A 27,633-nucleotide genomic window follows, 5' to 3' on the forward strand; every position below is an offset into this window, starting at 1 on the left:
TTTTTAATGTGTTGGTCTACAGTGAAAAGTACTGTTTCTGGTATGCTATCCAAACAAAACATACCATTCATAAAGTTCACAGAGGAGAAGAAAAGGATAGGGTAGAGAATATAGCATTGCAGATAGGGTAAGAAGAATGTGTGAGCTTAGTGCATGATAGGACCATTCAAAAGTCTGATAGCAGGGAAGAAGCTGTTCTTGAGTTGGTTGGTGCATATTTTCAGATTTTTGTACCTTTTTCCTGACAGAAGAATAGCACAGAATGACAAGGTTTCAGGCTCAATTTCTAGTACAGGGAAAGTTAGCTGGGACCCTAAATTAAGTAGCACTGGCTTGTAAGTGGCAAAAAAAAATCTGTCAGGGGTTTTGTTCTTATCATTATCTGTTGACTGTGTTTGTGTGTGAATGTAAGGACAGAATTTGGATCTGGAATGCTGTAATGGAAAATAGCTAGCCAACAAAGTTTACAGGTCAGTAATAGCTAGGTAGGCCCAGAGTGTAAACTGCATGTGCGTCAACAAGGAGCCAATTACTTCAGAAAGAGTGGAGAGAAATACCATTTAAATGCTCTAAATCTATAATATTTTCCTCAGAGCTCTAGAGAAGTTTGACCAATAAATGGATTTTTAAACATTTATTGTTCATCCCTTATCCTTCCAAGCACATGGGGTGACCCTTCTTCTATTAGATACTTAGTTATCCAGAAGCAAAGACGTGCAGGTTAGGTGGATTGACTATGATAAATTGCCCTTGGTGTCAAGGGCACTAGCAGGGTAAATACATGGCGTAATGGGGAATAGGGCCTGGGTGGGATTGTTGTCGGTGCAGGCTCAATGGGCCAAATGGCCTTCTTCTGCACTGTAGATATTTTATGATTCAATGATTCAAATATGCAATGAAACCGAACTTGTTGCCTGCAATGCCATTTTAAACTAATCATAAATCTTTCAGTACAAAAGGAGGCCATTCGGCCCATTGAGTCTGCACTGATCACAATCCCATCCAAGCCCTATCCCCCATGCATTTACCCTAGCTAATACCCCTTGACACAAAGGGCAATTTAGCATGGCCAGTCCATCTGACCTGCACATATTTGGTCTCTGGGAGGAAACCCATGCAGACACGGGGAGAATATGTAAATTCCACACAGACAGAGTGATCCAAGCCAGGAATCGAACCCAGGTCCCTGACGCTGTGACACAGCAGTGCCAACCATTATGTCACGCCAGAGTGAGTTTTGTTGATTTCAGCCATGGCTATAGTGGAAGTATTGATCAACATTTTCCCCAGTCACTACACAATGAAACCTGCTAAGAACTGCAGGTACATAAATAAGATCAAATTTAATTTTAATGTGTGTTTCAAGGTTGAAAAACATACTCACTTTGTTCAATTATCCAATCTACCCATTTTTCATTTTCTAGACTCATAGTTGTAGAATATTCACCTGGCATATTTGCAATTTAAGGGTGCCTTATGGTTGGGGTGCACTGGGATATGGGGGTGTGTGTGTGTGTGTGTGTGTGTGTGTGTGTGTGTGTGTGTGTGTGTGTGTGTGTGTGTGTGTGTGTGTATTTCAGATTGGAGGGAAAATATTACTTTACAACTCTCAAATACTATACTATAACCTGTTTACAGAGGTTTTGTTTCATCTATCAGATATACAGAACATGCTAAAATTTGCTGTTCAAGGATATTGGTAAAATTATATTCTTAACATGCTTGTATGACATTGCTAAACCCTCTACATTAAAAAGGGTATTAACTCATTTTAGAAAATGAATTCATGCCTCATTTAAATTAAGACAGATATCAGAAGGCACATTAAGCAGTCACTCACTACAGCCACACAGTATCATTTCAGCCTTGCATCATTATGGTATCATTCTTTTATCAACTGAGCTTGTCAACATTAAAGCGCACAAACTCATAATCCTGCAGCATTATGTCAAAAAAAAAACAAAACACCATAGAATACATTCCCAAATTTGAAATCTTGGCTTTGTTTTATTGAATCCAGGTCTCATAATGTAATACTAATGGTCAAATCACAGCTGAACTTGTGTGTTCAGGTCTGACAGCTATGTGGTGTGTCAGATTAACAGTAGTTGTAAAATGTGTGGAGAAAAGCAAGAATGATGCAAGTGAAAAAGTTTTAAGGAATGATTAAGGGGGATTTAATGGTATTAGCCACGGCTCAATGGGAAGCATTCTTGTCCCCGGGTCAGTAGATATCAGTTCAAATATTACTTCAGAGACTTGTGTACAAAGATCTAAGACTGACATGCTGGTCTGTAATTAATTACACCAGATTGGTACTTAGGGAGATGTTGCACTGTTGGAGGTGTGTCTTCTGGATGAGAGGTCAAACTGAGGCCCCACATATTCTCTTGGGCGGATGTAAAAGATCCCATTACAATATTCTGTAGGTGAGTACCCCGGCATCATAGCCAATACTTTTTCTTCATCGATATTGATAACACAAAAAAAAAGGTCCCTATAACATTGTTATTTATGGCTGCCACATTTTCTACATTACAACAATGACTACAAACTCAAGAGTACTTCAACAGCTCTGAAGTGCTTTGGGGTATTCTTGGGTTGTGAAAGGTGCTCTACGAATCTTTATATCCTAGAATCAAGATACATAAATTATTAAGTAGATAACATGAATACAGAATTTTGAGGCTAGTTTGGGCCAAATGGAGAGCTCAACATAATTTTAAATTATGGAAAAGGAAAATAATCTTGTAAAAAAACGGTTCATCTCAGGGTGTTGGCTGGCAGGCAGGCTATGCTGCTGGCTCAATAAGAAGGCTGGTAGCACCACTGGGTGAGGCGGACACTGATGAGGTAGTTCAGGGACAGCAAGGACACTCCAACATAGAGGCAGTACACCAAGTGAAAATAACTAAAACCAAGGGTGGTAAATCATTAGGGATGGATGATAAATTTCGTGCTAGGGTGTGCCTGCAATTGTAGTCATTAATGATGTGGAGGTGCCGGCATTGGACTGGAGTGGGCACAGTAAGAAGTCTCACAACACCAAAGTTAAAGTCCAACAGATTTATTTGGAATCACGAGCCTTTGGAGTGCTGCTTCTTGATGAAGGACCAGCGCTGCAAAAGCTCGTGATTCCAAATTAACCCTTTGGACTTTAACCTGGTGTTGCGAGATTTCTTGTGGCCTCTTCAATGCAGCATGGAGCCTGTCTCCTATTTTCTCCCAGTCTGCCTGAGGGAAGGGGGGTGGGGAGGCACCTAAACTAGTGTCCTCCACATGAAGTGGCGTCTGTTGCACCAATGGCAAAAATGCTGGTAAGGTTGAAAATTCACCCCTAATTGCATCTAACCCTGTTGCTATCCCTCTATTTTCCTGGCCCTCTACTTCAAGTTTGCCATTACAAGCTCAGGACATCTCAGCGCAAAGCCTGTTGAACTCATACTTCAGTTTGATAGGCATAGCTTTATTGTACAAGTAAAACTGTCCTCTGCATATATTTACTTTGATGATAAAAATGCCAATGCAAACCTATGTGAAACAAGACAAAATTTTCATACACAATAAAACTACTAGGAGCACAGACAAGCCAAATACACACGTTCTCCTATAACAAGTTATGTTGAAGCCCACCTCTGTATGCCTTACACTCCAGCTTGCTCCATTCCAAAGGCCAAATCAGCGTGTTTGTAGGTGAGAAGTTTGTTGTCAAATGGTGGATTCAGTTCTTTCAGAATGTCAGTGAAACATTTGGTGGTGTAGCAGGAACTGTTTGAATGCGGTGAACCCTCTCCCGGATTTGGATCAGCAGAACTCTGCGAACCTTCATCACACTCTGAAAAACCATTGAAGAATCCAACAAGACAGTAATTTAAAAAAACGTTTGCACTCAAACCTTTATGTTTTCTCATAGATCATTGTCAGCTACAATGAGAGCCAGAAACAGGGAATTCCAGAATTTTTATCAGCGTTCCAGTAGTAACATTTCTCATTTCTTGTTGCTATGAAGTTGCATATTTAAGGTTAAAACTGTGATGTTTGAAAATGTACATAATGAAAAGAAATGCTATGAAAAACAAACAAAAGAAATCATAGAGCATTGTCTCTTTAAAAAGCATGCGTCTTTCTGTGGATTTTAAACTGCAGCAGCAGGTTTGTAACATCTTCACATTCAAAGCAACAGCCAGTGTTCCAACATAGCAAAACAGGCTTTTGAATTGAACCAATTAGTTTAAAGCAAGCACACAGACACACAGGACTAATGGAATTCAAATGTGAGTTTTGTTGACAGCCTCAAGCCACTGAGATTGCAGAATATGAAGAGGTAATTCCAGGTATTTAACAATTATTTCCCCTTGACCATGTTTAGAGTAAGCTTGCATCTCTTTAGTCAGAAGGAGGGGAGGCGAGGCTCTCACATAGGATCCCGCAGTAATATCTGTATCTCCAGGAAATCACCATCTAAGTTGAAGGAGCTTCCAGCTTGGAAAGTATTCCAGACAAGAGCATCACCGAAGAATGTTTAAAGATGCCTAGTTGCATATTATTTGAGAACGATTGTATTCTATAAGGATTTATTTCATTATTCCTGAATGAGTCTTGCAATATTTGGACAGCAGTCTATTGGGATGTTATTTAGTTTGTTAATTGTTTCATAAAGTTGTCATCAGTTTAAAAAAAAGACTTGTTAATTATTCATTACAGCCCGTGGCAGATCCTGCTTTAATCTAACAAAACCAGTAGCTTCCTATGACCTCACACACATTCGTATAAGATTACTAGGCGAGGTATATCCCTTTGGGTGGTTCCAAAATCGCGCAGAGTGACACATCACCTCCATGTCCTAACATTGTTCATAATCTGACCTGTTGGTTTATGAAGGATTGACTAAGCCAAACTATGTTTATGTCACATGTAATTACAGGATTTTAATCAACATTGCTGGTATTAAAAATCACAAATCCACCATGTTCCAGTGAAAATCACAAGCCCAGTCACCTTAACAAATGTTTATTCTAAAGCTTCATCAAAACATAAACTTTAAATTTTTTTTCAGAAGGCCGGCTTCTTGTATTCCAATTGATTTTTTCTGATGAGAATAGGCTACCTGATTTTGTTCCCTTCCTGCATTCAGGTCATATATCTTTTGATGTACAGAATGAGCAGGCAAATTGCTATCAACCTTCGCTAATATCACTGATGTAAATGTTCCCGCGAGGTGTTAAAAGGATATGCTTTTTTTCATAAAATAAAAAAGATACTTTCCAATTCTTTTTCTGGCTGGGTTTAAAAAAAACAAAAAACTGTAATCGCATTAAGACAATAGAGAACTGCAGCTAGCCACAATATACAACTTACATTTCACCCAAAAGGGACAGAAACCCAAACTCCCCTGAGCATATGAAGGACCCCATTTCCTTTAGGCTTTTACACTATCCTGAAATTTTCCATAGTTTCTGAGATGAGGCATCAAAATGCAATTACCAATGACAAAAGCAAACACGGATTAATCAAATTCCTCTAATATATACAGCCAGCAGAAATTTAAGAACCGGTTACCAAGCCAGAAAGATCATGACTGGAATTTTCCCATCCTGCTTGCCTTGGGAATCACTGGGGGGGGAGGGGTGGATTTCCAGTTTTCGGGCAAGCACAGCTGGAACATCTCGCCTGAGAAGTCAGAATGCTCTCCTGAAAAGCTGCAAAGAAGCTGTCTCTCTATCTCTCTCTCTTTCTTAAACTCTTGTGCCAGAATTTGCAAAGGTACCACCCTAAAGAGAGAGATCTGCTGTAAACCAAGACTTCGTGGGAATAGAACGTGGAAATCTGCTCCATACAACAACTGTATCCATGATGACGGCCAAGCAGAATGACTGCAATGTGGAAACACTCCATCAGGGCCAGCCAAAGGACAGCTAACTTTGTATCCCTTTGTTTGTTTGTCTTCTTCACGAATTGGAAAAATATCTTTAAGCCTATCGTCTTATTTTACTATTTTACCAGTGTATATGGATGGGGGAATGTGTGTGATGTGGTTTTGATTTACCTAGTTGAGGAGCAAATTTTCTCCCAAAGTGTGGTGGGGATCTGAAAATTACTGCCTGAAAGGTGATACAGACAGAAACCCTCAACATATGAAATAAAAACAGTTGGCTATGCACTTGAGAAGCTGTAAACTACAGGATATGGACCAAGAGCTACAAGGGACCGGACAACTCTTCTTCAACTGGCAGGAACATAATGGGCCAAAAGACCTCTTTCTCAACTATACATCAGTTATTTTGCTATCTTGTCAATAAACTCAATTTTACCCAGATTATTTTGTGCAACCAAGGCATAACTTCTCATTTAATAAATTAAAAGCAGTCAATAAGAACATTTGATTGACACAATATTTGATGTAGCCCATGGAAATGAATGATGGCAATGAACTAGTAGCACAATGGTTAACACTGCTGCTTCACAGCTCCAGGGACCTGGGTTCGATTCACGGCTTGGGTCACCGTCTGTGTGGACTTTGCACGTTCTCCTTGTGTCTGCGTCGCTTTCCTCTGGGTGCTCCAGTTTCCTCCCACAGTCCAGGGATGTGCAGGTTAGGTTGACTGGCCATGCTAAAAATTGCCCTGAGATGTGGAGGTTAGAGGGATTAGTGGATAAAATATATAGGGATACGGGGGCAGGGCCTGGGTAGGATTGTGGCCTCTCTGTACTGCAGGGTTGTGGAGAACGCAAGACCATTCTCCAGAGATCATTCCAAAATAGAGAACATAATTTGTGCATCATGCAGCATGTAACCAACATTATCACATCAAAAATATCAACTTCTGCAAAAGCAGTGCATAGAGAGCACAACACCTTTCCCATTGCATTTATTGGAAAGGCAAATAATTAAACAATTAATTATTACACACTTAAATGATGCTGACGCCAAAACAGATTTGAGTTAGTGCATCCTGTGCAGAGGTATATTATTTTTGTGTCAATTTGCTAAGTATTTAACTTGTGTTTAAAGTATTATGGATAGCATACTCAAGAAGCTCTGACCTTCATTCTCTCTGGTCTGCAGCTGTTGGCTTCCTGTGAGTGACGACTGGCTAAGGACAACATCTGACATTCGGGCAGAGCTAAGCACCTTTCCAGCTAACAAACTCATCCCTGAAGGTTCCGCCTGATCCTTAAAAATAAAAGTTAAATGTGAGAACAAGGGTAAACGGGCACAGTAAAGAAACAAGCAGCACCATCAGTGTTTTATCCCTTCAAGGAAATCAAATAAAGGCCAGAACTTTCCGGCCATTAAGACCAGCAAGATCTTCCAGTCCTGGTAATGGTGTACCTCTGCTGCAGATTTCACAGCAGCAAGGGGTACATTCAACTGGAAACCCAGTTGACCACGGCGGGATCAGAAGATCATGCTGCTGGCAGAGGTCCTGCCGCTACCACGTAATACACAGCAGGTTGCATAGTAAATCCTGCCCAAGGATTTTCTTCTTTTATGTCTTTTTATAAACAGAAAATATTAGTGACATCATACGGAGAGGAAACTTGGAAAACTCCTTTGCTCCAGATGAGAGTTTAGCAATTTCTCCAGCTCCCAGATCACAAATCATAGAATCAAAGCACAAAGACACTCAGAAAAGAATGTCATTTATCCAACTGTTGCTTGATGCTTCAGCTGACTCTTTAGCGAACTGTTTAAATTTCTCAACTTCTTACATTGTCTCAGGCAAAGTTGTTTTGGAGCAACTTTGTGAGGCAGAGCGGAGTGGACACTGGAGGCAGATTGGAAGAGGTAGGGGTGAAGGCACAGTTGAAAACAAGACTTGAGTTTATCTTGAAACAGAAACACTGATAAATCAGACAGCTTTTAACCTTAATTTTGATGACTATCAATTAAGTCAAGACCAATCACTGTTGGGTTTTGCTGGGCAAAAAACTGTCAGGGATTCTGCATAACTAAAGCTCCACTGATTGTTTAATAACTCACTAAATATTCTGTTCTTTGCTTTAATAATCTTAAATATTGAAAACAAAGAAAGTAGAACAAATTAAACTTAAAACAAAATGCACCCCATTACTCAGACACCTTCTGTTACACTTTAAAGCAGGGATAATAAGCAGATATTTAATAATCAAAGATGAAAGAGAGTAAAAGTGATATGTACGTACATAAGCATCATCACTTGTCTGAATGGTGTGATGCCGTTGGAGGGTTCTAGTTGACTGTCTCGTTGTATAACTGACTCCATTGTGATCATTCACCTCCATTGGCTGCATAGGAGCTCTTCTCCCATCCATTCGATCCCCTGTCATGGACTCTGAAATGAGAGGATATTTATGTAGCTTCAATGCTTTTTTTTGGCCAGCCTCCCATCCACTGACTCTGTCTACACTTCCCGCTGCCTCGGAAAAGCAGCCAGGATAATCAAGGACCCCACGCATCCTGGACATTCTCTCTCCTGCCTTCTTCCATTGGGAAAAAGATACAAAAGTCTGAAGTCATGTACCAACTGACTCAAGAACAGTTTCTTCCCTGCTGCCACCAGACTTCTGAATGGACCTACCTTGCATTAAGCTAATCTTTCTCTACAGCCTAGCTATGATTGTAACACCACATTCCGCAATCCCTCCTTTCCTCCTCCCAATGTATGCTATGAACAGCATGCTTTGTCTGTACAGCGCACAAAAAACAATACTTTTCACTGTGTACTAATACGTGACAATAATAAATCAAATCAAATCAAAAAGTATCTCCGGCTCTTGGTTTTTAATAAATTAAGATACATTCAATGCAACTGTCCTCAATCTTTGAATGTGGATCATGATTTATATTTAAATTAATATAACCTTGTATAAAAGGAGAAATAAGAGGAACTTGATCATGAAGACATTACATGGGATTTTCTTGGGTCCTGCTGTATCTAAAGCTCTCCATTTAACTTCTTCATTGAAGAAGGTGGTAAAAATTTGAGTGCAAATAAAGAGGGAAATGAAAGGCCAAGGCATTTCAAGTTGCAGAGGGAAACAGAGAAAAAAGTCAGAGTGATTTGTTTGTGGGTAATGCACTACATTCAAAGTATGAGAAAAAAAACATACCAATAGGTAGGCAATATAATGTTCTGCTTTAGTAGAAGCATGCCTAGCTTGATCTGGTCAACAAGTAAGATCCCCCTATTTTCCTAAAATAGTTACAAGTTCTGGCATATCACACATTATCACTTTAGCAGCTGCATTACTGTCTATTCATCATGAGGCTGTTCAGAGTGCCAACTCGCTTTCTCTGCCCACTTTCTCCTCTGCTACTGGTGTCTTAGATATATAAAAGCTTTCAATAGCTGCTCAGTATCTTCCTTGCTGATGCTCCAACAGCTGATCAATGTGCTCTTTGTCTCAGTGAAATATTAACTTTTCACCCATTTTGATTGTCAGGAGCAGAGGTGCCCCAGCCATTGTGGGAATTAATCAAGGTTTTATTCTAAAAATCACATAGCACAGTGATTGAAAGAAGTGTAGATGATAAATGTGACAAAGCAATCACTTGTCACATTTTGAGTCAAGTACAATCTACTGTAGTTAGCAGCTGTTTGAATGGAAGACTGCATTTTTTCCAAGGCAAAGCAGGAAATGAAGTCCACGTTTGCACTCACAGTGAGTTCCTGTGCAAGGAATAGCAAACATAAATGAGAAACTAAGTTCAGATTGGAAAGAGAACAAAGCTCTCTTCTGGGAGCTAACAAAAAAAAAAATTCCTTCTGAAGCTATGCCCTTCGCAAGGACAAAAATGATCTCACCGTACTGCTGTGTACTATCAATAATAGCAAACTTGTGTTTCTGGTATGCTATCGCCCAGATCCATTGGCACTAACTGCAGCTCCCAGTTATCTTGAATAAGCAAAACTAATTGTTGAAGTAACGTTTATGCCATTAAGACAATTTTCATATTTTTCAATAGAATCTTTAACATACAGATTACACATTCACACCGACATCTAAAATGGTCATAAAGCTTTTAAGCCAGCTGAGTGCAGTTCCGAAATGTTTCAAGTAAGTTTATTTACTTCTGTCACAAGCAGGCTTACGTTAACACTGCAGTGAAGTTAATTGAAAATCCCCTAGAAGAACAAAGAACAAGAAAAGTACAGCACAGGAACAGGCACTTCGGCCCTCCAAGTCTATGCCGGTCATGATGCCCTAACTAAATTTTAAAAAACCTTCTGTCCGTACTTGGTCCTTATCCCTCTATTCCCTCCCTATTCATGTACCCATCCAGATGCCTCTTAAATGTTGCTCAGGTGCCTGCTTCCACCACCTCCTCTGGCAGCATGTTCCAGGCATCCACCACTCACTGCATTAAAACCTTCCCCCTCACATCTCCCTCAAACTTTCCCTCCAAAATCTGTAAAATTGTAAGGGACAGTCAATTGATTATTTGCACTTCTGAAGGCCTTGGGAATTGCTTCAAGTCAGGAGTTGATATGAGCTGCTTCTTTGTTTTTCCTACAATGTAAAGAGCAAAAGAACAGTCTGATAATGCCCATGAAATAATCTGGAATTTGCCCATCTTGTCCCACTGCCAAGAGGAATTCCTCTTGCTGGCCATTAGCAGAATGATTCTGGCAATTGTTAAGAAATCTGAAGCTTTGACTATCGTGTTTTATTTAGCATAGTAAAGCTACAAGAAGTGGAAAAAGATAGTTGAAATTTTAAAAAAATAATTGCCATGTTAAATCAAGAGCAAGTTGCGTTGAACTCAGCAACCTTATAGTGTATGGGCAGGAAGAATTAGTTATCTCTTTGAATCTGCACTTGCTGAGATATACCATATAGTGTTCGATCACAGAGAACAAGAGAACAATGAACAAAAAACTGTACAGCATAGGGACAGGCCATTCGGCCTACCAAGCCTGTGCTGATCACATTATCCTATCTAGACCAACTGCCTGTGCCCCTCTATTCCCTGCCTGTTCACGTGTCTATCCAGATAAGTCTTAAATGTCGCTAACTTGTCTGCCTCAACCAACTCAGTTGGCAGTGCATTCCAGGCCCCCCCACCCTCTGTGTAAGAAACTTCCCCCACATATCTCTACTGAACCCTTTCCCCCCCTCACCTTGTGTCCCCTTGTAGTTGTCACTTCTGACTGAGAAAAAGCTTCCAACTTTTCACCTTGCCTATGCCCCTTATAATTTTATAAATGTCTATCAGCTTGCCCCTCAGCCTCTATCATTCCAGGGAGAACAATCTCTCCGGGAGATATTAGGAAGACAGATTTTAGGATATTTTGGTGGATGTTGCTGGGCTGAAGATAAGAATGAGGTGGATGGGGGCATTGGGGACTGGGGGTTGGGGGGGTGGGGGGCGAGGAATGGTGGAGGTAGGTTGGAGCATGTGTCATTTCAGGACACTCATTCAGTATGTTCAGTAGCCAATTGCACAGGAACACCAGCAGAAATCTTAGAATAAGTTATCTGTTTTTTGAGGAAGTAATGCACAAGATAGAAAAAGGAAGAAATTGGGAGAAATACAAGGTGAAAACAATAGATGTTTAAAACTTTAAGTAGTGATAATTCTTCTTTCCTGTCCCTGTAATGATTTGCAAGAATAAAGGAGGGATTAGGTACTGTACAGGAACAGAAAGTCAACCTAGGCTGTCTTCAAATCTAATTTCATTTAATTATCAGTAACTCCTCAAAACTTGATGATTTTGCACATTTCCAACCTATTTCAACAACAAAGAATGCCTTGACAGAGCTTATTTCTTATTATGACAAACTCCGTAGCTCCAACTGTTTCTTCTGAACATCACAATAGCATTTATATAACACCTTTAATATAGGAAAAAACATCCCACAGAGAATTACTTTATAGAATCACAGAACCCTTACAGTGCAGAAGCAGCCATTCGGCCCATTGAGTCTACACCAACCACAATCGCGCACACGCCCTATCCCCATTACCCCATGCATTTACCCGAGATAGTCTCCTTGACATTAAGGGGCAATTTAGCGTGGCCAATCCATCTAACCTTATGGAGACATTGAAAAACAGAATGTCTCAAAATGAGTCAAGCAAAGATAACAAGGAAGGTAAACAAAGTTTGGCCAAAGAGATAGTTTAATCATAAGAAGTGTTGAGTAGAAGCGACCATATAGCCTCTTGAGTCTGATCCACCATTCAATATGATTATGACAAAATATAACAGCCTGAAAGAGGTAGAGGTGGAAAGGCAGAATTATTTAGGAAGGGATTTCCAAACTGTGGGGCCTAGTTAGCTGAAGCATTGACCACCAATAAGCAAAAGGGACAGAATACAACAGAAACCACTGTCAATGGGATGGAGGGTTCAGGGTATGGTGTGAGGGAGAAAATGAACTTTAGAGCCTGGAGGATGTCACAGAAATAGGAATTCCAAAAGTCCTTCCTAATATGCATCAGAGGTTTCAATAGCTATTTATGTATTTAGTATCTGGATATTATTAATTTGTCACCAGACTCTGCATTCCTCATTTTAAGCTTTGTCGCTTGCTGTAGCGATTGTACCAGTTTGTTACCATGCTGGTCTAATTTGAGAACTTGTAAGGATGGCTGAGGATATTAAGCTTTAAGTCGGGGGTTTGGGGGGTGGGGTGGATATTCCATGTGCCAAGCGAGCATGAAAACAGGTGAAATTCACACTTTTTATTTGGGCAACTTAGAAGTCGAATTTTATCACACATTGTCAAGAAAATCTTGACAAACTTGAAATTTACCAGTAGGGGGAGTTGTCCTAAATCACCAGAAAGCCAGCTGATAGCATCATGTACAGAGACTGCTGTGCTGCTATCAGCTGGTCTCCGTGCCCCAGTACTCCCACACCCTGCTACCGCATGGCTCTGTGGCCAAATCACGAAATAACACCCCCCCTCCCCCCACGATTGCAACCTTCCCTCCACCCACCCACCAATCGCCATTGCAGAGTGGCAGCGTTCCCACCTTCTCCCCACCGTTTGCTATTGCAGAATGTGCAGTGCCCTCTCCCCATTCCCCTGTCAGGTTTCACTGCCTGGTGCCCAGTGGGCAGTGCCAGTGTGCCAGCTTTTCAAGTGTGAGGCTGATTGCACTGGATACCCGGTGCGTTAAGATTGCGAGAGACAAAAAATCAGGTGTGAACCTGATTCCATGGCTCTCTCGCAATCTTACCAACTTGCCCCACCTATCGGCCACCAGGGTGCAATGTATGATCATCCCCAGGGTATTGAATTTAATCCCATTTTCTTTGCCACGAAAAGTTGATCTTGTGTCCAGCAAACATAAGAAAATTTGTCCAGAAGCGAAATACTGCAGATTCTGGAAATCTGAAATAAAAACAGCAGCTGCTGGAAACATTCAGTTGGTCTGGCAGCACTTGTGGAGAGAAACAGCATTAACATTTCAAGTCAATTTCAGTCCTGATCAACCTGAAATGTTAACTTCTTTTTCTCTCCAAGGCTTTGAGTATTTCCAGCATTTCTGTTTTTGTTTGAAAATGCATATTGTGCTCTAACTCATCTTTTGCCAGGATTTTTTAATGACTTCACTATCCATCCTTCCTCCTAAAACCTGATGCTTTTAAGAACTTGTCATGGGTCACAGAATCCTAAGCACAGAAGGAAGCCATTCAGCCCATTGAGTCTGCACTGACCACAAGGCTCTATCCCCATAATCCCATGCATTAACCCAACTGATCCCCCTGACATTAAGGGGCAATTCAGCATGGCCAATCCACCTAATCTGCACACCTTTGGACTGCGGGAGGAAACTGAAGCACCCAGAGGAAACCCACGCAGACATGGGGAGAATGTGCAAACTCCACACAAAGTGACCCAAGCCAGGAATTGAGCCTGGGTCCCTAGCACTGTGAGACAGCAGTGCTAACCTCACACCATTTCGCCCCTAATTGTCATTTGGATTTATCCAAATTCTTTGCAACAGAATTGCACTAGAATTGCACTCCTTTTCACCAACCTATTTAATCAAACTGGATTTACCCAAGACACAGCAGTCCATTTTTTCAGTACAAAAGTCATACATAAAGGTCACAGCATATATAATGATCTCAACAATCCTTTGCAACTTGCCTTTTACATTGTGCATAAATTGTTAATGTCCTTGGATCAGATATTTTCTAATTTTCTCTGACTCATATGCAGTGTTTTAATAAAAACAAAATAAAAATCTGGAATGATTAGTAAATCTCAGCAGAGCTGAATCCCATCGCAGACTGCAATTTTCTAATGATCTCTTTAAACCTTATTTATAACAATACACTGATTTGATTTTACTTAATTTTTAAAAAATTTTATTAATGTCATTAGTAGGCTTACACTAACGCTGCAATGAAGTTATTGTGAAAATCCATAGTCGCCACACTCCAGCGCCTGTTCGGGTACACTGAGAGAGAATTTTAGCATGGCCAATGCATCTAACCAGCACGACGTTTGGACTGTGGGAGGAAACTGGAGCACCTGGAGGAAACCCATGCAGACACGGGGAGAATGTGCGGACTCTGCAGACACGGGGAATATGCAGACATAAGGGAGAACGTGTAAATTCCACGCAGACAATGACCCAAGCCGGGAACTGAACCTAGGTCCCAGCTGCTGTGAGGCCATCGTGTCTCATGCATGTGTATCCTTTCTTAAATAAAAAACTAAAACTGTATCCAGTACTCTACATCTAGTTACATCAATGCCCTGTACAGCTGTAGCAAAACATCCCTACTTTCATATTCCAATTGAAAACCGAGGACTGCATGAGAAAGCATTTGTGGTTTCATTGGCAAGTCAAATGCAGGAAAGGTCAGAAGATGCCAAAAAACGGTGAGCTTTGAAATAAAATTTGGGTTTTATTCTGGGCTAAGAGGAGGAGTATTCCCTTAGGCCCCACAAGGCAACCCTGGGTGACCCCCTCCTCCGGAGGCTCCCTTTTCCGCAACTTTGATTCCCTTCGTCACTAGGACGCTTACCGGTAGTTGTAGTGTTTTTTTTCTTGAGCCCCTAATCCTATAAATTAGCGCAGAGAGGATACCCGATCCTCTACACTGGTAGAGAATCCCACCCTCCCACCTCCTCTAACCTAAATTATAAGTGTGGGAAAGTTTTTTTTTCTGCTGGTAATTGTTTCAGGGATGGCAGTTCCGGCAGTGTGCTGCATCTCCTGTGGGATGTATGTGGTGAGGGACTCCAGTAGTGTTTCAGGGGATTTTACTTGTAAGAAGTGTGTTAGATTGAAGCTTCTGGAGGAGCGTGTAAAGGAGCTGGAGGTGGAATTAGAGGAACTCCGCATAATTCGGGAGGCAGAGGTGGACATTGATAGGAGTTATAAGGAGATAGTCACTCCTAGAAATCAGTCTTGGGTCACTGCCAAGAGGAGGGGAAAGAAGCAAGTGGGGGGACAATCCCCTGGGGCTGTTCCCCTCCAAAATAGGTTTTCGGTCCTGGAGGCTACAGTTGAGGAGGAATCAACTGGGGATAGCCAAAGGGAGCAGGTCTCTGGGGGTGAGCCTATCGTAAAAGCTCAGGTGGTTAGGGGATGCAAAAGATTGGGCCTCGTGATTGGGGACTCCACAGTTAAGGGGACAGATAGGAGAGTCGGTAGTAATGGTAGGGACTCAGGGCTGGTGTGTTGCCTACCAGGGGCTGGAGTCCGGGATGTATCAGAGAGGATATTCAAGACTCTTAGGGGAGAGGGAGATCAACCCCAAGTTATAATTCATGTGGGGACACATGACATAGGGAGGCTAAGGGAAGGGGATATTAAGCAGAGATTCATGGAGTTGGGGTGGAAACTAAAGGCCAAGTCAGACAGAGTGGTTATCTCTGGACTCTTGCCTGTGCCACGGGATAGTTTAGAGAGGAATAGAGAGAGGGAAAGTTTGAACTTGTGGCTGAGGGGATGGTGCAGGAGGGAGGGGTTCAAGTACTTGAGCAATTGGGGCTCATTCTGGGGAAGGTGGGACCTCTATAAGAGTGATGGTTTACACCTGAACCAGAGGGGAACAAATATCCTGGGGGGTAAATTTGTGAAGGCTATGCGGAGTGGTTTAAACTGATTCAGAGGGGGGGTGGGATCCTGAGTAGAGGGGGTGAAAGTGAGGGGGGCATAGATGGGGACTGCAATGCACGGCATTGTGGGGGTGGGGCGGAGCAGGGTTTGAAATGCGTATACTTTAATGCGAGGAGTATTTGCAATAAAGTGGATGAACTTGCAGCGTGGATCAGTACCTGGGACTTTGATGTTGTGGCCGTTTCAGAGACATGGATAGAGCAGGGTCAGGAATGGATGTTGCAGGTCCCGGGGTACAAATGCTTTAGTTGGAGTAGAGAAGGAGGTAGAAGGGGGGGTGGGGTAGCATTATTGGTCAAGGACTGTATCACAGTGTCAGGGAGGAAGTTTGATGAGGGCTTGTATGTTGAGGTAGTATGGGCGGAGATTAGAAATAGGGGAGGAGAGGTCACCCTGCTGGGAGTCTTTTATAGACCTCCAAAAAGTTCTAGAGAGGTTGAGGAAAGGATTGCGGAGACGATCCTGGTTAGGAGTGAAAGTAATAGGGTAATTGTTATGGGGGACTTTAACTTTACTAATATTGATTGGAATTGCTATAGCTCTAGCTTGTTAGAGGGATCAGTTTTTGTTCAAAGTGTGCAGGAAGGTTTTTTGACTCAGTATGTAGATAGGCCAACTAGAGGTGAGGCTATATTGGATTTGGTGCTGGGTAATGAGCCAGACCAGGTGCTAGACTTGGAAGTTGGTGTGCATTTTGGTGATAGTGACCACAATTCGGTTACGTTCACCTTAGTGATGGAAAGGGATAGGCATGAACCTCGGGTCAGTGGTTTTAGCTGGGGGAAGGGTAATTATGAGGCTATTAGGAGAGAATTAGGAAGCATAGGTTGGACTAGGAGATTACAGGAACTGGGAACGTCCGAAATGTGGAGTTTTTTCAAGGAGCAGCTACTGCGGGTCTATGGTAGGTATGTCCCTGTCAGGCAAGGAGGATTTGGTAGGGCTAGGGAACCGTGGTGTACTAAAAAAGTTGATTCGTTGGTTAGGAAGAAAAAGGAGGCTTATGTTCGGATGAGGCTTGAGGGCTCAGGTAGTGCACTAGAAAGCTTTAGATTGGCTAGGAGGGAGTTGAAGAGGGAGTTAAGAAGGGCTAAAAGAGGACATGAGATGACTTTGGCTGATAGGATTAAGGAGAATCCTAAGGCGTTCTATAGGTATGTCAAGAACAGAAGGTTGGTTAGGGCAAGATTAGGACCAGTTACAGACAGTAGAGGGAAGTTGTGTGTGGAACCGGAAGAGATTGGAGAGGCATTGAACCAATATTTCTCTTCGGTGTTCACGCAGGGGGACATGAATGTAGCTGAGGAGGACACTGGGGTGCAGGGGTGTAAAATAGACAGTATTGTAGTTGATACCGGGGATGTGCTGGATATTCTAGAGGGCTTGAAAATAGATAAGTCCCCTGGTCCGGACGGGATTTACCCTAGGATTCTCTGGGAGGCTAGAGAGGTGATTGCAGAGCCTCTGGCTCTGATCTTCAGGTCATCGTTGGTCTCTGGTATAGTACCGGAAGATTGGAGGACAGCGAATGTTGTCCCATTGTTTAAGAAGGGGAACAGAGACTTCCCCAGGAATTATAGACCGGTGAGTCTTACTTCTGTTGTGGGCAAGGTTCTAGAAAGAATTATTAGGGATAGGATTTATAGTTATTTGGAGAGTAATGAATTGATTAGAGACAGTCAGCATGGTTTTGTAGCAGGTAGGTCGTGCCTTACTAACCTTATTGAGTTCTTTGAGAAAGTGACCAAAGAGGTGGATAGGGGTAAGGCAGTTGACGTGGTATATATGGATTTTAGTAAGGCGTTTGATAAGGTTCACCATGGTAGGCTTCTGCAGAAAATGCAGATGTATGGGATTGGGGGTAATCTAGGTACTTGGATCAGGAATTGGCTAGCAGATAGGAGACGGAGGGTGGTGGTTGATGGTAAATATTCGTCATGGAGTTCGGTTACGAGTGGTGTGCCTCAGGGATCTGTTTTGGGGCCACTGCTGTTTGTAATTTTTATTAATGATCTGGATGAGGGTATAGTTGGGTGGATTAGTAAGCTTGCTGATGACACCAAAGTCGGAGGTGTGGTAGATTGTGAGGAAGGGTATCATAGTTTGCAGGGTGACTTCGACAGGTTGCAGAGCTGGGCCGCGAGGTGGCGGATGGAGTTTAATGCGGAGAAGTGTGAGGTAATTCATTTCGGTAGGAGTAACAGATGTGTTGAGTATAGGGCTAACGGGAGGACTTTGAATAGTGTGGAGGAGCAGAGGGATCTAGGTGTATGTGTACATAGATCCCTGAAAGTTGGGAATCAAGTAGATAAGGTTGTTAAGAAGGCATACGGTGTCTTGGCGTTTATTGGTAGGGGGATTGAATTTAGGAGTCGCAGCGTCATGTTGCAACTTTACACTACTCTGGTGCGGCCGCACTTGGAGTACTGTGTGCAGTTCTGGTCCCCACATTACAGGAAGGACGTGGAGGCTTTGGAGAGGGTGCAGAGGAGGTTTACCAGGATGTTGCCTGGTATGGAGGGGAGGTCCTATGAGGAGAGACTGAGGGATTTGGGGTTGTTTTCGCTGGAAAGAAGGAGGCTAAGAGGGGATCTTATTGAAACGTATAAGATGATTAGAGGTTTAGATAGGGTGGATAGTGATAGCCTTTTTCCTCAGATGGAGAAAGCTAGCACGAGGGGGCATGGCTTTAAATTAAGGGGGGGGTAGTTATAGGACGGATGTCAGGGGTTGGTTCTTTACCCAGAGGGTGGTGAGGGACTGGAATGCCCTGCCTGCTGCAGTTGTAAATGCGCCTAGTTTGGGGGCGTTTAAGAGATCTGTGGATAGGTTTATGGACGAAAAGGGATTGGTTTAGATTAGTGGGTCAGTGTTTTTTTTTAAAAAACTGGTCGGCGCAACATCGTGGGCCGAAGGGCCTGTTCTGCGCTGTAATGTTCTATGTTCTATGTTCAAGACTCCCTGGCTACTTACTAAACTTCCAGGGATCATTCCATAGGGTTCCTGTTGGCTCAATTTTCCCTCCAGCCTACTGATGGAGTAGTGAATTTGTCCAGAGGGTTCAAGCTACTATCAGGAAATGCAATCCATAAACTCATTCCTTGGAGCTTCACATGGCCATTTGCCCAGCCCACGCCTCCTCATTAGTAAATTCACCCCCATTATTTGTAGATGGAGAGCAATTGAACTAATCACTAAAAGTTGAGTCCATCACTGTTTGGATTTTAATAATGAACCGTGAAAATGGCATCTTATTTCAAGGTAATATATCTGGATTCATGCGGCAATTAATATAACAGACTGGTACTATCAAAAAAAAGACTACTCTTTAAAAAGTGAGTGACTGAGTGTGATCTTGAGTAGTAAGCATTTAGTTTATACCAGACTGTACAGCATCAAAACGAAAAGACATATGCAGATAATGCACCTTTCACAACTTTGGATCACCTCAAAATACTTTACAGTCAATTAAGTGTTTTTGAAGTGTAGTCACTGTTATAACATGAACACAATAGACAATGTACATGCAATGGGCTCCTATAGACTGTAAGGAGATATTGACTCAAATTTGTCACATTGGTTAAAGAATAACTATCTGTCAGAACACCCAGGAAAACTTTTTTTGCTTTTTGCCAGAATAGTGCTATGTGGAATCTTTTACACGTACCTGAGAGAATTTACCATCTCATCTGAAAGCCACCATCTAAAACAGCATTGCAGTCACTTGGTACAGCGCTGGAGTGTCAGTCTAGATTTTTTGTGTTTAAATTGTGACAGCAAGAAAGCTTCCCTTCTGTAAAAAGTGAAATGTTATGAATGTGCCTAATATGCCCATGAGGTCTGAAAAATACTTATCTTTGTCAGCGATAAACATAAACTTACGTGAATCTTGCATTACAGCATGTTGACAAATCTGAGGCTGCACTCTTATCGATTATATACTCAGTTATTGTGCAAATCTGACAACAGAAGCTCCATGTGCATATGGAGTCATGTTCCCAAAATTTATGAATGGTGCAAAGTGCTACCCAACCAGACAACAAGCTGAGCTTTTGGCTTCTCAACATCTTGAGGAAACAAGGTTTTAGTAATTAGAAGTCCACTACTTAGACTAAAACTATCTAAGCACAAACACTTGCTCTTACCTCTGCTTGGCACTTTGCTTCTGGCAAAACCAGGGACTGGCTGATGACTGTATGGCTGTGCCATCTCATGCACATGATTCATATTTACTAGTAGTGTCTCTGTATCCCCACATCTAATAGCATTAATCAGTGCTGGGTTCTCTTGGCAGCCTTTGGTGGGTGTGTCAGTGCAGTCTGTATTGTCCTGATATCCCTCCCTGTTCCCCTCACTCACACAGTCCTCTTCCATACTCTCTGAATGCATCAACGGGGAGTGGTGTACAAAACTGTGCCCTTGGGATGACGAAGGGGGTTGTGGAATATGCTCTTGACCTCTGACCTGTAATAGACGATGGTGCTGATGATAAGTTTCTGTACTTTGATAAGGCATATTTAACGCTTGGCGCTCTGATAAAGTCTGTTGTTGCCCACATAGGTTGGCAGTCATGTTCCCAGCATCCCCCACCCCTTGGTTCATGTGCCTCAGCAAGTCATATTCCTGCTGCTGCTGTTGTTGTTGTTGTTGCCGCTGGTGACGTTTTAAGAAATGTGCTGTCTCAATAGGAGGCAAGCGCAGATCCTGTTGTCCCGTCAAAGAATGTCTGGGTGATAGCAGGCCCTGGATCATATGACCATACTGTTGTGAAACTTGCTGGTGTCTTGTGTAGTCAGATGGTGTTGGGGAGAGCAATGCCTGATGTAGTGACGAGGCCGTGAGATCCTGCTGTTGTTGCTCATGCTGCAGGAGGGCTTTGCCAGCCATGTTTTGGTTATAGTTTAAAAGCGGGTCCATCTGTGCAATTTTCATGGCTTGGGAAAATGCTGCTGCTGGATTGAAGTTGTTAGTTACACATCGGAACGGCTCCTGATAAAGGTGAGGGTGCAAGTGTGTCTGATCGTAGCTCAAAGGAGAGAATCGACTGATAGGTCGACTGAAAACAAACAGAAATCAGTGTTAACAGCCAGTTAAAAGCATTATGAATAGACACATACAGATCAGCTGGGTGAGGGAGCCAGCTTCAGTGCAGGACATTAATAAAATATTTGTGTTTTTATTACAATTGGACTGCATTCGTGGCTCATTAATTGCCATATTTACAGGACTTCATTCCAGGGCTCACGGATGGTATTTGAACTCATGGCCTGTCTGTTGGTTCTAGGTCATAGTCACTATACTTCCATTCACACTGGGGGGCTTGAATACGCTCAAAGGCAGATAGGATGAAATTAGATCTGTATTGCTTTTGGAGGCATGATCATATATATTGTCAAACTTACAACTTTGGAGTTAATATCGCTTGTTCTTCTGCATATTTAACTAATTTCTTAAGCCCATTTAACCCTTTCAATACTCAAAACTGTAAGATCACATTTGGGGATCATGATAGGATTTTTTAGAACAACGTTTCAACATTAGTTATTTTCTTCTCCCCATTAATTTTGATTCCAACCATGCAATGCTGAATTCCCCAAACAAATAGATGGCAAAGCGATTCCCCCTCTCGACCCAGTTGCTAGGTGGTGAATGAGAATAGCTAAAATGCACTTCAATTTTCTCTCCTTTACAGTGTAAACATCTAACTTTTCTTTGCTGTCTTGCCTTAATAACGTAATTAGAATTGGGAGCTGGTTTTTCTGACTATTTCACAAATACTGGGATACACAGATTCACACTGGGGCAGCAATTCCAATCAGGGGTGAGGAGTTCTGGTCCCTGAACACTGGAAGTTTTAATGCCACATCATTCATGCTTTTTATTTGATATGTAGAGAATGGTTTAGAAAGTGGGAGGCATGTACAGGGGTTGGAAGAGGGGACAGAGATATGGGGTGAATGATCATGGTAGAGAATCAGTGATCAGGAAGATTGGGTTGGGGGAGTAGAAAAGGGTGGGAAGTTCGCCTTTCTAGGAGAGAAAAATATTACTTTGGTGTGGTGGCAGCTGGAAGGAAGCACACTGTTCCTGCTAGCCCATAGGCAGTGCTGGAAAGAAGCTCTTGTGTTTCCTGAGGTTCCAGAAACCTGGCAGGCTGTGATTATATTTAAAATAGAGCTAAGAAGTGAGACCTGCAATCTATAATATATTTAAATAGCCCACCTACTTCCTAGGAGCAGGTTGGTTTCCCCACCACCACTCCTCTCCTCACCATCTATATCCACTTGCCCATCCTCCACAACCCATCCCTTCTCCATTAAAATGGAAAGTAGGCCTTCTCAAGGTATGTTAGGATGTGAGTTTTTTTTTTAAAGGTTCTCCATCCTGCCCAACCCAAACCCACCTGTTTCTGGGGGCTTAAAATTACCCACAAGCTGTCTAAATCACCATGTCATCATTTACAATGCATGAAGCAACCCACAAGCCTCCTGAGGCACATAGTACTAATTTCGTGCCAAGGAATTGGTTCTTAACCTCAACAGAAGTTAAAAGAACGAAAAGATTAGAAGTCATCAGCTTAACTTCTCAATAAAATGTCCCTGATCCATACACTATTTCAACACCATAAACGGGAATATAACATTTAAAATAAATTCATACAAATCAGAATTCATTGCGTGGCGATTGCCATTTAAGGGCTGTGACTGATCATGTTAAACAGTTAATTTTAAAAAATATACGATTTTGGATAATTAAAAGGTCACTATAAGTAATCAACAGGTCATATTAAAATTACGGCTGGGATTTTCCACTCACCCTCCGGTGGGAGGTTTCCAGACAGCGGCTGCTTTGCACTGGATCTTCTGGTCCCACTGAAGGCAATGGTCACTTGCGTTGCTTGCCGGACACCTCATTGGGGAACATGCCACAGGGTGCTTTTTTGGAAGGACCAGAAGATCCTGCTAGCAAGAGGGCTGCAAAATCCCAGCCTGTGGCACTGATTGATTTCCAACTGATGTAAAGAACACGTTTCAGACATTCTGGAGAAAAACTTAGATCTTGAGGGCCTACACATCACAATTGGGTTCAAAGATAATCTTACCTGTTTGTCTCTGCACTGTCAGCACTCAGTTGTTTTGCTAAGGCCCTATGCTGTCCAAGCCCAAGTGATGGCATGTGCAATCCTCTCTGCTGCAGGGGTATTTGATTCCCTGGACTGATGATTCGGGGGTGCGTGGTGTGCAATGGCTGTCCAGCAGTTTGTAGCAAGTTGTTGCTGAGCATATCTGGTGGTTCTTGGACTTGGATTGTAACCTGCTGCGTTTGTGATTGCTGTGATAAACCAGACTGTAAATTCATTCGAGGCAGATTGAGGTTTGCAGGAGGAGGGCTATTACTCGGCTGTTGGAACGGTAAGCCTTGAAACTGAGATGGCGAGGAAACACAACCTAAGGAATTAAAAACAAACACGGGTGTTAGAGATGGAAAGGTGGTAGGACTGGAGGGTCTTAATGACATTACTGTTGCTAGAGAGGAGGTGCTCAACAGACTGGAGGGGCTGATTGTGGACAAGTCGCCAGGACCGGATGGAATGCATCCGAGGGTTCTGAAAGAAATGGCGGAGGTGATAGTAGATGCCCTGGTGGTTATTTTCCAGACGTCGCTGGATTCCGGGGAAGTGCCGGAAGATTGGAAAACGGCTAATGTTACGCCGTTGTTTAAGAAGGGTGCCAGGCAAAAGGCAGGGAAGTATAGGCCGGTTAGTTTAACGTCTGTTGTAGGTAAAATGTTAGAATCCATCATCAAGGAGGAAATAGCGAGGCATCTTGAGGGGAATTGCTTGATAGAGCAGACACAGCACGGTTTCGTTAAAGGGAAGTCGTGTCTGACAAATTTACTGGAGTTCTATGAGGATGTGTCTAGGGCGGTGGATAGAGGAAAGGCGGTGGATGTGGTCTTTCTGGATTTTCAGAAGGCGTTTGACAAGGTACCTCACAAGAGGTTATTGCAGAAGGTCAGGGGACATGGAGTTGGGGGTAGGGTGTTAGCGTGGATAGAGGATTGGTTGTCAAATAGGAGGCTGAGAGTGGGGGTCAATGGGTGCTATTCGGATTGGCGGATGGTAACTAGTGGAGTGCCCCAGGGGTCGGTGCTGGGGCCTCAGCTTTTTACCATTTATATAGATGATCTGGAGGAGGGAACCGAGTGTAGGGTGTCGAAATTTGCTGATGACACCACGATTGGTGGAATGGCAAATTGTGCGGAGGGTGTGGAGAGTCTGCAGAAGGATCTAGATAGGCTGGGCGAATGGGCCAGGAAATGGCAAATGGTATTTAATGTTGGCAAGTGTGAGGTGGTCCACTTTGGTAGGAATAATGGTAGGAAGGATTATTACTTACGTGGCGAAAAACTGTAGCAGGCGACGGTGCAGAGGGACCTCGGGGTCCTTGTGCATGAGTCGCAAAAACCCAGCTTGCAGGTGCAGCAGGTGGTCAGGAAGGCAAATGGGATGCTGGCCTTCATAGCGAGGGGGATTGAATATAAAAGTAGGGAGGTCTTGCTGCGGCTGTATAGGGCATTGGTGAGGCCGCAGCTGGAGTACTGTGTGCAGTTTTGGGCGCCGTACTTATGCAAGGATATTTTGGCCTTGGAGGGAGTGCAGAGGAGGTTTAATAGGCTGATGCCAGAGTTGAGGGGGTTGAGCTATGAGGAGAGGCTGAATAAATTAGGTTTGTACTCGTTAGAGTTTAGAAGAATGAGGGGAGATCTCATTGAGACATATAAGATGATGAATGGGATGGATAGGATAGAGGTGGAGAGACTCTTCCCACTCAGAAAGGATAGTAGGACTAGGGGGCACAGCCTCAAGATAAAGGGGGGGCAGTTTAGAACAGAGTTGAGGAGGAACTTCTTCACTCAAAGGGTGGTGAATCTCTGGAACTCTCCGCCCGTTGAAGTGGTGGAGGCTACCTCGCTAAATATTTTTAAGACGCGGGTTGATGGGTTTTTGATAAGAGAGGGGATTAAGGGTTATGGGGAGAGGGCGGGAATGTGGAACTGAGCCACGACAGATCAGCCATGATCTTATTGAATGGCGGGGCAGGCTCGAAGGGCTAGATGGCCTACTCCTGCTCCTATTTCTTATGTTCTTATTTCAGATAGTGAACTATTCAGCCATTTCAGATGGAAGTTAAGAATCAACCATATTGTTGTGGATCTGGAGTCACATATAGGTCAGACCAGGTAAGGATGGCAGATTTCTCCCTAAAGAACATTAATGAACCAGATGGATTTTACCTTATGACAATCAGTGCTCTTTTCATGGTCACCATTACTGAGACTAGCTTTATGTTCCAGGTTTATTAATTGAATTCAATTTTCTCCAGCTGCGATGGTAGGATTTGAACCCATATCCCCAAAGCAATAGCCAGGGCCTCTGGATTACTCGTCTCATAATATTATCATGATGCTACTTCTCCCCAATTATTTTGAGATAGGCCGCATCTGAGTACTGATTTTGTAACTAAACAAAATACTGGCTTTTGAAGGAAGCAATACCACCACCCACAATGACAGTGCAACAAGATAATAGGGAACTTCCTATTTGACGGTGCACCATATTTTCCTGCTGATTAGATTGGGTGAGTGTCACTTAACCAAGCATATAATACAATTGGAGTGAAATGAAAGTCACCGTAGTCCCAGATGACTTGTGGTGATTTAACCTGAGGGCCATCACAGCTCAGGCAAGGGGCTATGTTGAGAAGGTGGGGCCTTTATGGATAGTCTCAGCCGGTACAGGAATTGAACCCGTGCAGTTGGCATTGCTCCGCATTACAAACCTGCCACCCAGCCAACTCAGCTAACCGACCCAAGTCAGTTAGGGACAGTTATGTACACTTATGAAAGAATTTGGGCAGAACTTTACCGGCACATCCACCCAAGTTTCATATGATTCTGTCCAAGGCCAACAGAAAATGCCATTCTCCAAGCCTTGCACACCCTGGAATTGGGTTGTGCGTGCAGGTAAAATTCCGGCCTTTGTCTTTGGTTATTCAGGTGTCTGACATGGGAGGAACACTATTACCACGTTTAAGTTTCAAAATCAAGCATCTAAACAATCCAGATGTGTAGAAATTTAGTTTGCTTATTGTAAGGTGCACAATCCTTCTATAAGAAAATAATAAACTATCTGAGCTTATAAAAGTGTAAGAGCAGCTGGGTTGAAGCGGTCTATCACTAAGATTCTTATTGCTTGTGCAGCATTAATATTAGAGCATTGGCTTGCAGGGTTATGTGAAACCAAACTGGAAGAATCCTGGTCTTCGCTATCAACTCTACTGCTTCATTGGGAAACCAGGTTGCTAGTCAACCATTCGGTTCAGGTAACAATTCAGGAAAGTAGTACAAAGCATCGCCTGGGTTCCAAACTACCTCTTACAGGCATATCACCTTGGAGCCACATCGAGCAACTCCACTTACCTAGACAGAAAGATGATAAATTGAAATAAAAAAACTGCAAAAAATGTTCAGACTGGTTCATTTAGGCCTTCAAAATTAATATGGAAAATGCTTACCGCCGGATTGTATGATGGCCGTGGTGCCAGGAGAAGGGCTGTTATTAGATTTGCTGAAGAGATGGTTGTTGGGATGGTTTGGAGGAGGGCTTGACTGTTCATGCTGAATTTGTAACCTGAAAAAGGTGATTTTTTTCTTAATATCATAATTTGGAGGCAATTGTAAATAATGTAAATTAACTGATCATTGTTAATAAAATTTGCAAATATAGCACTGATCTAAAATACAACCCAAGATTCCGCTGATAATAACTTACCATGAGTGAGCCACTCCTATAAGATAATTTGAAATTGACAAACCCTTGTGGGTTATAGCCATAAGGTAAATTCTGCTGAATGCAATAGGCTTTGAATGTATTATCTGACAAGTAATGTCAGTTATGGTGAAGGTTTCACTTATAAATGTAACATTAGAATGTTCCCATTGTAATTTCACAAACATTTCAGATGGTGCAGTTCCACAAACGCTGCTTTAATTCCAAATTAAACACAATGCAAGTATTAAACACTTTACAAGGTCAATGGCGATGCCTGCAAGGACAGGCAGGTATTCGGGGGAAGACAGATTGTGGAGGGTTCGACTGCTGGGAGGAGGTGGTGGGAGAGGGTGGTGCTGTATTGGTTCAGTAGGGGCTCCTCCTCACGAGCATGGAGTTGAAGGTCCAATGATGGGGGTGATGCCCTGGACATGCAAGAGGGCCTCACAGTGGTTTTGGCATGTGAATAGGGAAGGTGGTGGTGAAAGAGGTGGGGAGGCCTGTTGAAAACACTCTGCTCCCTTGACCCACACACTTTACATCATGGATTCAACTCTTCATCCCCTTTAAGTGGCTGAGTGTCCTGAACCTGGGGAAATCCAACCGCCTGTGGTGAAAATGAAGGCACACAATCGCATCATAATTTTGAAATATCAAATCTGTTTATCGAATGCTCAGCCTACAAATAACGCACACTACGTTAAAGTTGTCGATTACTCAC

General features: G+C 42.7%; 1 protein-coding gene across 5 annotated transcripts in view; it reads right to left on the reverse strand.

Annotated features, from left to right (window-relative positions):
- The window catches only part of sik3 (SIK family kinase 3), a 281,489-nt gene that overhangs the window by 2,009 nt on the left and 251,847 nt on the right, over positions 1 to 27,633 (reverse strand). For all 5 annotated transcript variants that reach the window (XM_080214519.1, XM_080214520.1, XM_080214518.1 and 2 more), the window contains 6 exons: positions 26,656 to 26,771; positions 23,181 to 23,526; positions 20,224 to 21,134; positions 8,167 to 8,315; positions 7,045 to 7,174; positions 3,634 to 3,835 (listed from right to left, as the gene is read on the reverse strand). In XM_080214519.1, coding sequence (XP_080070645.1) covers positions 3,645 to 3,835; positions 7,045 to 7,174; positions 8,167 to 8,315; positions 20,224 to 21,134; positions 23,181 to 23,526; positions 26,656 to 26,771 — 1,843 coding nt within the window. In that variant the 3' untranslated portion in view covers positions 3,634 to 3,644. The remainder of the gene's footprint in view (positions 1 to 3,633; positions 3,836 to 7,044; positions 7,175 to 8,166; positions 8,316 to 20,223; positions 21,135 to 23,180; positions 23,527 to 26,655; positions 26,772 to 27,633) is intronic.

Source organism: Carcharhinus amblyrhynchos, chromosome 29, assembly GCF_965287045.1.
Source record: "Carcharhinus amblyrhynchos chromosome 29, sCarAmb.v2.hapA, whole genome shotgun sequence".
Lineage (NCBI taxonomy): Eukaryota > Metazoa > Chordata > Chondrichthyes > Carcharhiniformes > Carcharhinidae > Carcharhinus > Carcharhinus amblyrhynchos.